General features: G+C 40.9%; 1 protein-coding gene across 1 annotated transcript in view; it reads left to right on the plus strand.

Annotated features, from left to right (window-relative positions):
- The window catches only part of scube1 (signal peptide, CUB domain, EGF-like 1), a gene marked incomplete in the record, with an annotated part of 95,119 nt that overhangs the window by 35,692 nt on the left and 46,470 nt on the right, over positions 1-12,957 (plus strand). The window contains 1 exon segment of the mRNA XM_035679239.1: positions 88-222. Coding sequence (XP_035535132.1) covers positions 88-222 — 135 coding nt within the window.

Consider the following 12,957-nt stretch of genomic DNA (forward strand, 5'->3'; position numbering starts at 1 on the left):
GCCATGATGACTTTATCTATCTCTCTCTCTCTCTTCTCTATCTCTATCTCTCTATCTCTCTCTCTCTGTGTCTCTCCACTCTAACAGATGTGGACGAGTGTCTGGACAACAACGGTGGATGCCAGCAAGTGTGTGTCAACACCATGGGGAGCTACGAGTGTCAGTGCACGGAGGGATTCTTCCTCAGTGACAACCAGCATACCTGCATCCACCGCTCTGATGGTAAGGCTGGAGCAGAGAGACAGTACTGTGAGAGAGTTGCTTTCTTGCAGTTTCTGGAAATAATTCGCTTGAAAGAAGCAGAGAGAACATGTAGCTTTATTTCTGGGTTATATAATGTTATTTGATGCTTGTTGCTCAATGTTTAACAAAATACAGGGATTACATTGTCTACAATGCTTTGGGGTAACTGGATCAGTTTGCTAGAATGACTCAAGGATGTGACAAAATATTTATTTATTATAGGTGGAGTGAATTCATGCAAAGTCATTGGACAGATGGGTGCTGATTTGGTGAAAAATTAAAGGGCACAGCCACGGGCCCCAACCCCTGTTAATATTAACAAAACACCCAGAATCAAACAGTCACTTTAAACAGAGGCCAGACCATGATCCCTTGGGCCCTTGGGCCTGTGCCCACTAGGCCCATCCATGCTTATTTGAACTCTGAGAGGTACACAGATTTTTTCATGTATTCCAGATAACTACTGGTGTCTTTAGGTGGATAAAGGTTTGTTTTGGTTTTATTTTTGTTTTTATTAAGACGAGAGTGAAATAAGAGCCTATTTTTTCTGATAATGATAAACATTGGAGCAAAGAATTGTAGTACAAGGGGAGACTACAAGATTATTAGATACAATACCGGGCATGTTGTTGCTGTTACAGCAGGGCTCTTGGGGGGTCACTGTGGACCGGTCAACCACTTTGGTCCAGACTGAAATTTCTTAACAACCTGGTTAGATGGGTCGCCATATTATAAGGTGCAGATATCCCTGAATGGATAGATCCTAATGGTTTTGGTGATCCCCTGACTCATCATCTAGTGCAGGAAGGAACATTTGTGGTATTGAGTGTAATATCTAATAACAGCTATTGCATGGATTGTCATGATATTTGGTACAGACATTCAAGTCCCACTGAGGATGAATTTTAATCACTCAAGTGATCCTCTGACTGCATATATAGCACCATTATCAGGTCAAACTGTAAATTTGTAATTTATGACCAAATGACTGCAAAACTAATGACATTCCCATCATCCTCAGCTATAGATTGTGTTTATTGCTTTGAAGAAAACATGCTATATTACTATGGAGAACATTATAAGCATTACACCTGCTCAAAAATCAGCATTGCAGTTGTTAGCACGTTAGCATGCTAAATTGTTTGGTCTGGGCCCTAAAAACCTCCCAGCAGTCCAAAACACCTGTGCTAGTGGTATAACACTCGCCTGGTGCTCAGAGCTCCCAGTCAGGACAAGGCTAACTGAGCTAACTAGCTAACAGCAGCTAGAGTTAGCAGAGTTAGTTACTTTACTGTCCATCAGAAAACGCTGTACATCACAGAGAGTTGAGTTTCACCAAAATCAGTGGTGGTGTGTGACATAGTGCCGTAAAGCGCTACGCACTTCTCGCGGGAGATTTTACCTGACAAATAGTGCAAGAATAGGGTTTTGGAGCACCTAGTGGAAATGTCAGAGGCACCATTCTTCCTATTACAATCCAGTGCAAAATAATTTTTAAGCTGTTTTAAGCTTTGAAGGTAAAATTGTGCATTGTGTTGCGTTAAAACATTCCCTTCAGTAACCTATGGTTCATATCCCAAACAATACAGTCTTGTTTTCTCCAGGGGACTGTAAAATGGCTTGATCACTTACATGCTGTCATGGCAGTTTGCAGGGGGCAGTCTCATTTTCAAACATTATTTACATATTTGCTCTTTGTTGTCCACTCAGCACCTCCTAAAATGTAAAAAAACCTAATCTCCCATGTGTGTGACTTTCTGGATCACAAGGAGACGTGGGATTTGAGTGCACTGACATCATGCCTCTGGCTTGGCCAGTCGCCCTCCACACCCACAGTGGCAATGCCAGACAGGGCATGATATGTGACTTGTGACATGCACGTTTGACATACATTTCATGCCGCTTGTATTTCTTAAAATTGCTCGACCCCACTACCCTGGTATCCCCGACCCATTACGTCTGTCACATTAAATTAATGGGCTCAGTCTGTGGCGGCAAGGGGTGCTGAAGGAGAGGGTGATCCCAAGGTGAAGAGTGGTTGCTTTCTCCTTCCCTTTGTACTCACACATGCATTCTCTCAGCACAATACTCACATGTATGCAGCCGTGAATGGGGACAGTGTGGCAATCAAGTTCAAAGACAGACGAGAGGACAATCATCTGTCATGTTTGCAACAGCACAAAAAACGGTAAGTAGAAGGAATGTGCTGTAGGGTGAGGACAGAGGGGGAGGAGTGCGAGATCAAATAGAGGAAGAGGAGGCAAAGGAGTGACCTCTCCTTTATCCTCTCCCTCTTTACCCTGGGTGCGCACAGTTTTGGTGTGGTCAGTGTGAAGGCGTGTTAGGGGGCAGTGTCAGGATGTTAGAGGATTCTTTGTGGAGAGAAAGAGGTGAAAGAGGTGCAGAAATAGACGCGTGTTTGCTCACTGGAAAACCCCATAAACCAGCATGTGTATACATCTCCCTTTCCCCCTCTCTCTTCCTCTTCCTTCAAAACTATTTCTGAATGTTTTGAGATAGCTCACAAGGGGGGAAACAAATTCAGGTGACAGCCATTGAGAGTTCCTCTTACTTTGCTTCTCATATAGATCTGGATATATGTTAAATCAAAGCAGTTACTGTGTTAATGTGTATTCCTGCTCCTGTCAGAGGGATGTTCACGGTAAACAAGCAGTGAAGATGCTTGTGGTATAGTCCTGTTGCCCTGCTCTGGCAGGCCGTTCTCAGCCTTTAACCACCAGCACACAGCCCTCCATCTGGTCCAGAGATCCTCAATCGACACTTGTCTCCTCTCTCTCTCCTGCACAGGAATAGCTGCAGCATCCTGGTGTCCCACAGGAATCTTCTTGCGCACTTTTTCTTTCCATCTCCCCGACCATGGCTCACTTGCCAAATGTCCAATCAGAAGACTTTTGCTCATGGCTAGTGGCACGCACCCATTCCTTCTTCTACCATTCATGTCAAGTGTGAAAACTTGACGGTACTCGTTTTTCTAAAGTACCACAGGTACTGTAGGTACCAGGGATGCAGTTGCCACAGAAAGAGGAACATGTTGAAGACAACGACAAGTGCAGCTGTTTAGGTATTTTACTCGCAAAGCTTTTGTGCACAGTGCTCCAACAAACACAGCAGGACACTTTGAGGGGAGAGAGAAACTCCCTCTAGACGACCACAAGATCAAAAAAGGTTACAGAGAGAGTTTGTTAGGCCATTTTATTGCCCACTTTGTTATTTAGTGGTATAAGTATAAAAAAACAATAAGGAACAGTTTGAATGCAGGCATTTTTCTCTTAATGCCATGCAGAACTGTTAACCTGTATTATTAAAGAAGACAGTATTGGATCAGGACTCTATATCAGCAGATACTCAATATTAAATGGGTATCAGGGACAAAAAAATGTGATTAAGACATTTTTACCATGGTATCAAATTGGTATCGAGAATCGTGGAATTTCACTGGTATTGGTATTGATTACTAAATTTCTGGTATCGTGATATCCCTAGTAGCTTGTACTCAACAAACACTATCAGCTCGCAGAAGCCTCTTCCTTCCACAAAGTTTCACTCAGTGCGTTGAATGAATACTGATGTCCAAACAAGAGTGCATGCTCATAACGTGTACATCGATTGACATGTACATTGCAGGCCTTCTTCAGGAGGTCAAACTTGCCGCCACATTCTTCTTACATCTTTTCCCATTGTGGAACCTGTGGAGAGTTAAATACGCCAGAGCGTTGAACTGGCTTGTATGTGATGATGTGTATCCTGGCAGGTGAAAGCCCGCCTGCTGAGGACGTTTAGCAGGAAATATAGACACTGTGGATCTCACCTTGACGTGTCATTTTCACCACAACTGCAACAGTAGGGAGTTCTGGGCTACAACCAACGTCCCAAATTATAGTTGAGTAGATACAAATTATTGCACTGTTATTGCAACTGTTTGTATGTGCGAGGAGTGTGTGAGAAGGAGAGATTGTTGCTTTGCATATGGTAAGTGTCAGCTCGCGGCTCATTTCTTTCTCCCTGACACTCGCCTGGGGGATAATAAAGCCTAGCAACAATTGTTTGTTCCATTATGGTGTGTTTCCACTCTGTTGTGCTTCACAGCTACGTCTGAAGCACATCTAGGCAAGAACCAAGACTTTGGCCCCTGTGAGCTCCCGGCATCGAGTTGGGAAACAGCTCTCCTAGCAATTGTTCCTGATCTGTCATGATGTGGGAGAGCTATGACCACATGAGTCAGGTATGGCTCACAGGCCCAACGGTGACATGCATGTAGGATGGAGAAGCTCATTTCCATTTTTGGGGGAAATTTGAGGATCTCTAAAATGGAAGATTTGGCTTGTCAGCAAAAGTCTTGGGTTATCTACTAGGCTTTGAAAAAGGATAAAAATGTGTACTCTGTTGATGCCATGAATAATTTTATTGTTGGTGTCATTTAATAAAAACGGTGAACGTCTCATTTAATGAAGCTCCAGTTGCTTGCAGTTGTGTGTGATTTGCAGCAGCAGTGCAGAGGTTGATTAGTTGCAGTGTAGTGTTAGATATCAAATTGATGCCTCAGAGTTGACCGGGTCTGTCTCCATGTCTGATTTATTAATTGTGCCTTTTGGACAATGTAGCCACCGCCAAAACAGAGTGAAAACAATACGCTTGTAAATTCTTCTCTGAGCTTAACACCGAAGTTCCTGGCAAAGTTGGGAGTTGGCAGTAAGCTGGGAATTTTTAAACACCATCTCACGCGGACGCCATGCCTGACGTTCCAAGAGAATGTTTGGTCGCAGGAGTGTCTGTGGACTATGGAACACAATGACTAGGTGATTCTTCATAGTGGACTGTGGGCAAGAAAAATAAACCATTTGGATCAGAAAACAATTGAGAAAAAATCCTTACACTGTCAGTGTTGTTTTATTGTTATTTCTCAGATGCCCTTCTGCTCGAGTTTTCCCCAACAGAAAGATCATTAGGCGGCTGCTCAGCCCGGTGGGTATGAGTGTAGCGCCGAGTGGAGAAACAGAGGCTGTGTGTGATTTATGAGCCAAGTGAAAATGGCCCGTTGGCAGCTCCTGGAAGGCTATATATAATGGTAGGGATTACAATTAACAGGAGGCATGGCTGATGCATGGTGCTCCAACATGCAGGACAACTTACAAGCACTTGGGTAGTATATCAGCTCTTCTACAGGCTGCTTAATGTAATGTGCAAACTTTAGGCCTGCAAATAATTGTTTTCAGTTCATCATTTTGGCTATAAAATGCTAGAAAATTGTTTGAAAAAATTCTTATCACAGTATTCAGAGACCAAGCATTCTTAAATTAGTTTTAGATATTCAGTTGCAGAATGATGCAGCAAACGGAACCCACTGGGTAACACTTCACTTCACTTTCACTTCTTTAGCATTGATAGGCAATTTATAAACATTTAATAAATGGTTTATAACACACTATCATGCAGTTTGAAGTGTTTATGAGGGTGTAGTATTTGTCATGGATTATAACGTCTCCGGTTAAATTTAAGACCTAGTTTACATCTATACTGGCAAAAAAAGAATTAAGAATGTGAAGGAAAATTAATTTTGCTTCCATGTCGGTTTTGTTTTGTAGTCGTTACATGATCAATACATTGACTGAAAAATGCAACTACAAATAATGTTAACTTCATTAATCCAATCATTTTTAAGACCTGTCAACATCATATTTAAACAAAATAATAAAAACATATATCTGCTTATAACTACATTATAATGTGTTATAAACATTTATTACTTCTTTACACACTGCTTCTAAATGCTAATTGGAGGACATAAAGTACAGTGTTGCCATTATTTTAAATAATGACATAGTTCCCACATACGTATATACAGGGTGCTACTATTTGTTGAGAGATGAAAAGCAAATAGAGCAATGGATTGTGGGAGCTGGGGATGGGGGAGCAGTGCATGTTGGGGGAGAGAAAGAAAAAAAATAAATACAGAGAGACAAACACAGTGGAGTGGACCAATGCGTGCGTTTATTTGGAGTTGTGAGGAGAGGAAGCAGACTGAGGCCGAGGCTGCTGCCCCACACACGCATCTATAGACACACACGCATAGACATGTATTCATGCACAGTAACTCATGCACAGTAACTCACACACACACACACACCCACACACACAGACAAGCATGTACTCTTCACCAGGGAGGAATTCTCACTTTAAACAAACTAAAGCAGGAAATTGGAGGTACAGGGAGCTTTTAAATGACAGCCCAGGGGCACGTGGGAACTTATAAGTACAGGGAGCTCTGTCTACCTGGCTGTTATCATCATCATCAATTACAAAACATCATCAAAAGCTAGAAACACTTCACCTGTCATACTATAACACTTTAAGCTCTCTGTGTCTGTAAGATACTGTAAGTGCTCACCATTTCTGATTTAAGAATCCCTAATGTATGAACAAGCACATCATTTTAGTAAGACCCAACAGGTAACATATAGGTAATAAGTTATGACTTTGACTTAAAGCTATAATGTGTAACATTTCCTCATTAAAATGTCTAAAAACACTAGCACTATGTTCTATATGTAGTTGAGTTGTGTACTTACATTATCCCAAATGTTTCACTGGTCGCCTGTCGGCGTCATATCCTGTCGACGTCATATCCCCTTTGTGCCACATTTTTACCATCCACATTTAAAATCGATATTTTTTAACTGGAATAAAAGGATTTTAGTCATCAAACTACTTATGATGCTAAATAGGAGGGGTTAAAGTTACTATATTTTCACCTGAGGTTTCACATGGTCAGGGGAAAATTCTTGCCTCCATGGATATTTCATGCCATGAATCCTAACAATTTCTTGCTTTGGACCAAAGTAAAATTAACACATAGACTAATTAAACGTGCAAAATAATCATGAACTGTAGACAAAAAATATATTGCAAAGTATTTCCCTAAATCAGTAAAGTTCTGGAACAATAAAGTTTGTCTTCTCTAAGACTTTTAAATAAATGTAATGCACTTTTAATGCAGTGTAAGAGCTGTTGTCCTGAGTGGAGCTGGTAGTAGCCTATATTTAAGTTAGTGTTGTTAGTCATTGCTGAGTGGCCTGTCTTTTCTTTCTTTTCCCTTCTCTCCTCCAAAGGTCCTGATGTGTGGAGGTGAAATGCTGAAAGTGACTAATGCTTTCCTTCCTTCATTTTATAAATACTTTGTTTAAATATTATTCCAGCGTGTGATTTTACCTTTGAAAAAAAGTCCAATGATTTAGCTGCAAGCGAAAGGTGGAATCCACATTTTTGTCTCAGTTTTTCTCACCCCCCCCAAAGATGCCAACGCTATATTTTTAGGCCAGAGTTTGTCTTTGGTCAGTGTAAATGTTTAATACGAGGGCGTGGAGCTGACCTGGTGTATAGCTGCTGCTCAGTAGCAAACACCTCAGGAAACATGGGAGTGGGGAGTGGACTTCGTAGGAATTAAAAAACACACACACACACACACACACACACACACACACACAAAGTAAATGTCCTACTGTCTCATCATTTCCTAGCCTTTTACAGGAAACTAACATCTGCCTCAGCCGGAACCGGTCTGACACACATACTCACACACGCTTTGTAGTCATACTATTTCAGTTAACAAGGGGCTGTGTGAATCAAACAGTTTTTCCTCTCTTTAACGTTAGCAGCTGGACTCTGTTAACATAACACGATGAACTCTGCTTTGCCTGCTCTGTTGCCTCCATGTAAACGCCGCTGCTTTGATGCCATAGCTCAGAGGACGTGAATGCCCACGCTGCTTGTGTCTTTAAAGAACCATACCTGGGGTTTGCAGGTTGTACCTCATTAACTGCAAATTCAGTATACTTTACATGACTGCTGTAGATTTTCCAATGAGCACCATCAGTTTTAGACATATTTGCTACCTCCCAGGCAGCCGTTAGTTTCAGTTCATTTCAGTACACAGTGAAAATCAACTTGCAGGGACTTGAAACTTGCCTGAGATGGCTAATCCATCACAGTTAACATTTGGTTGCCTTTTGTCTTTTGTCAAAGTTCTGTTTTGCTGACATTGCAAGCAGGCACTGTAAGAGAGTAATCATTCATTCAACTTAATCATGTGCATTGTTTGTCTTTTAGATTTGAGTTCCAGCTTTGCATCCTGCAGCTACATACTGTATGTGCTGTGCTTTTTGCTTCTTCATGTGATATATGCAGTTTTGAACAAATGATATGGGGGCAGCACAATAGTTCTAATAATTGAAATGTGTAATAGCTTAATTGGTTACAAATGTATCAGGTGATAATCACTGAAGATTACGGTTGAATACCAAGAAATACCAGGAATGCGGGATCGTGGGAATTTACTAAACATACTAAAGAGTGTCATATGTATTCAAATTAAAATGAGGCCTTCTCCAAAGCTGTCATATGATTGTTGCTGTTATTACAGTATTATAAGTAAATCAACTTTTCACCTGCAGTATTTTCTTTTCCAATTACCTTTCATGCAAAAATGAGAGCCCAGATGATGTATTATCATGACTTTTTATTTAAATATCAACTACTGGATGAAATTTGGTCCACAGAAGAAACTTTGATCCTCTCTTGTACCACCATCAGGTCAGAATTTCAAACCAAACCCACTGACATTCCCATCAGTGTCTGCTGTACTTTGTGTTTAGCACTAATAAGTAAATGTTAGCATGCTGTCAGGCTAAACTAAGATAATGAAGATTTATGGCAAGGAATGCTGGTAATCCTGGAATAAAAGTCCTGGGAGGGAATCATTTGAAAATCGACTGGCCATTTCTTGTGATCTTTAAAGGTACTGTAAACAGAGGAGAGAGCTGTCAAGACAGTTTGTTAGCATCTAGAGGTTGTTAGTGTTTCTCTAAATTAAGACCACATTTCCCATACAACCCTGTTGCTTCCGGTCACAAAGGGGATTTTGCTACTTGTCCCCTCTTTCTGTTATTGCTCTGGGCGTGTTCATTTTCTTTTTGAGTCACTATAGCGGAAGATAAACATAGTATTTTTGTTCCAGGTTTCACAACCATTCACTACCAAGCTTTAGCCGTGTTGCCTGCTGCATGTTTAGTGCTTTTAATTCAACTGGTTCCCTCCAAATCTCACCTGATAGAGCACAATGTACAAAACAGCACAAAAGCTGAGACTAGTCCAGCTTGGCATTCTGTTTGTTACAGTAATTGTGTCTCAAAATGAAAGTTGTAATCATACATTGATGTGTAAATCCACAGTCTTTGGAGTGAGGCAGAAGGAGAAAGCAGAAGAGTGAGGGAGAGAGATGTGTGTGCGGTGCTTGTTTCCTCTAGTGTTTGAAGAAGAGATTGGGGAGGGTTATTAGAAAGGCGCAGTCCTTATTTAAAGGAGTTCAATGCAGCCAGTTGAAGAAAAGCTCTCATTGAAATTCATGGCTTAGCACCTATAGCACTGCGGTTGGAGCAGACCAGCGAGAGAGACAAACAGCCAGCGTCTGACAGATTTCAATTAAAATGGCATTTACAAGAGCATGGATGGAAAAGTGTGGGGGGGGGGGACGGTTGAGGAGGGTTTTTCTTTCTGTCTGGTGAGCTTTTCACTCCAATACTCGTAAAGAATGTTTTGTCACACTTCATCATTTATTTAAGTGTGAAATTTAAGACTCTTCCGCTTTTTGTAACTAATGACCAAGTTGCCTTGGTTGGGTTTATTACTCAGGTTTTCCAGGTTAATGGAAACCTTAAACACTTACAAATTCTGCTGCTGTGCAAATTTTGATAAATGCAGAAAGCGAGCGTCCTTCTTGAATGAGAAAAAAACATTTTAAAAGAGACAGAGACTAATTTCACCACTGGTTAATGAAAAGTGTAACACAATCATAAAGTACAAAAGCAGTGAGGTAACAGCTACGCTCTGCTGTGTCGTCTTTCAAGAGGAAGCTGTGACTGCAATATAAATTGTTCCTATTTGAGTTTGAGGCTTTTTAAAAGGTTTATTTAAAAAAGGCTGTTTAAGTGGAATTCTTTATTGGGCTTTTCTGCTACCATACAGTCACAGTACAAACACTGGTAATACATACACATGAGGGCACAGGCATGCACATAGTCATTAGCGGGTGTGCATGTAAAAACATACATGCACATTTATAGTAATGTGTACATACAGAAAAGTGCTCTGTTATTGGACATGGATATGTCAGTCTGCTGTACTGTCATTTATGCTATTTGTCTGAGTCCCATTCCGAAAACCCCACAAAACAAGTAGTAGCCTTGCAATTGTCTCTGGGGTGGTCAGTAAACCCTGCAGTTTATGCATGTAACGCATGGGTTTATGCAACCCAGTGTCACTCCCAAAGTCCTCAAATACTGCTGCTTGGTCAGTGCTGTAGGTATCCCCCAGGTGTCATTTCTGTCATTTCTGGACGTGCCTGCTGTTGAGGTCACGTATAAAGTAGTATAAAGACATTGTATAAGACATTGTATATTTTTTGCATACATTTTGCCATGCATAACTTTTCCTGGTGAGATCGTGGTGTGTTTTTAATGTTTTTGTTATAACGTTGAGTTCATCTTAATCTTCCATCACTTGTTCACCTGGTCAAAGTTGAAATAAGTTTAACTTTGAGTGCAGTATTCTGATGAGCTCAACCTGGGCACTGGATATGATGAACTGGAGGTGAATGGGGTGGAGGAGGGTCGCAATAATTTCACACTGAAATAACAGCAGCAGAGAGAACAGATTTAAAGTTTGATACCAACAATATGATTGGCTGATGGAGATGGTGGAAATCTGTTTGGTTTGACTGAAAGATTTACAACCAAAGGCAGCTGATTAAGAAGAATGAGCCTCAAAACTTCTGATTGAACTTATTCTGAACTTCATCAGTGTTAAAAATTAGCAAGTACCAAAGTTGAGTTTGCCTTCTCCCATTGTTAATGTTGTTTACATATTCTTTGATTACTTATATTGTTCTTCTATAGCTGCTTGTTTTTGAACATTTAACATTTTAGAACTTTGTAGGTTTATTACAAAAAGGTCTAATAGACTTGAAACTAGAGATTGAGACCATAAAATCATTAGGAAACTGTTTACTGAGCTAATAAATCTCTCCATAAGACTCAGTACTCCATCGTACCTCTTTTCTGCAGCCCGTGGAGCTGCCTCCCTGCTGGCTATTAGCAAGAATTAAGGTTTAAGACACTTCCTCATTGGAGTAAGTTCAGACCTGGAAGCTCTGTCCACTAATTGTCAAAGCTGGAAACACTAACAGGAATACTAATAAATAAACAAATTAACAAAGGATTATCCACTCCTTTGAGCTTTTGCAAGACATTTAGTTAAGGTGGTTTCAGTGGATAAAGACAACACAGTGGCATGTGGAGTGTTTTTGTAAATTGTGTTTTATTAATGTCAAAGGACTTATATCAATGGTATTTGTATTGTTGCTTCAAATTATTCCTATTTTGAATGTTGCGACATCTTCACAAGTTAATGTCATGTTTTCTTCACAGTTGACTGAAACAGTGAAATCTCTCTGCGTCCCTGGTGGGGAGATCAGGTTGTGAGACTGGCGTTCAGCATCACCTCATTTCTCATCAGCCTCAGAGGAAACAGGGAGCAGACTGACTATGAGGCTCTAAATTATCCATCTCTCTCGCGCGCACTCTCTCTTCTTGTTCCCTTCTCTTCCACATTCCTCTCCTCCTTAGTTTTTCTCCCTCTATCTGTCTTTCATTTCATTCCTCCATTTTTTTTCTGACTCCCATTATGCTCTGCCAGTCAGACTTTTGGGGCTTTGGGGTGTAACACTGCAAGAGTCGGGTTGTAATAACATGGCTGTGATATGCTTGGACCTCATCTGGAGTCAGAGCTCCTGAGAGAGCGAGAGAGAGAGATGTGTGGAGAGGTGGATAAAGAAAGGCAGGGAAAGTGAAAGAGAAAGACAGACGGAGGATAATAAAAGAGACAGAGGAGAGACTGTGTGAGAGACAGACTGTGTCCTGGGGGCTCTTACTGGGCCATGAAGACATGTCTTGGTGTTTTATCTGGACCTGCTGGGGCTCCCAGTGAGGAGCTTCGGTAGTTGTAAACCTGCTGACCTCCCCAATCTAAACAAAGCTGCACACCAAGCTGGAAAGAATAAACGGCTACCTTCTCTCTACCTTTTTATTGCTAATTGGAGAATTGCTGTCAAAAGAGACATAAGGTGCGTTTCTATCCACCTGTTTTAATAAAAAAAAATCTTCATCTTAAAATATTGCAAAAAGGTTTTTAGCTTGCCTAAGGTAGAAACGTTTTGCAGCAATAAAAACAAAATGTGACAAAGTGCAATTGAAGTTGAAGTATAGGCTCTTTACACTGCATATTCTTATCCCATGGTTAATGATAGCCCTGGGCTAAGAGTTGACCCTGGGATCATTTAGCCCCTTTTCAAAGCCTAGGGCTAACAATACACCATGCTAAGAATATGCAGTGTGAAAAGCCCTTTAGCCTGGGGCTAATAGGTCCCTTAGCCTCACAACGATTTAAGCCCTGGGCTAAGTGCAATGTGATAAGCCCTTTAACAAATAAATCATGACATACATGAAGCATGTGACTTAAGTCCACCGAAGAGACAAAAAATAGCAACAGATGAAAACATTACATCTAAATGGAGCGGTGAGGAGACAATGTTCCTTAAACTAAAGGACCAGTGTGTAACATTTGGGAGGATCTATTGTCAGAAAT

Source organism: Morone saxatilis, unplaced genomic scaffold (assembly GCF_004916995.1).
Source record: "Morone saxatilis isolate NCDOM2014 unplaced genomic scaffold, NCSU_SB_2.0 Contig10, whole genome shotgun sequence".
In the NCBI taxonomy this organism is placed as follows: Eukaryota; Metazoa; Chordata; class Actinopteri; family Moronidae; genus Morone; species Morone saxatilis.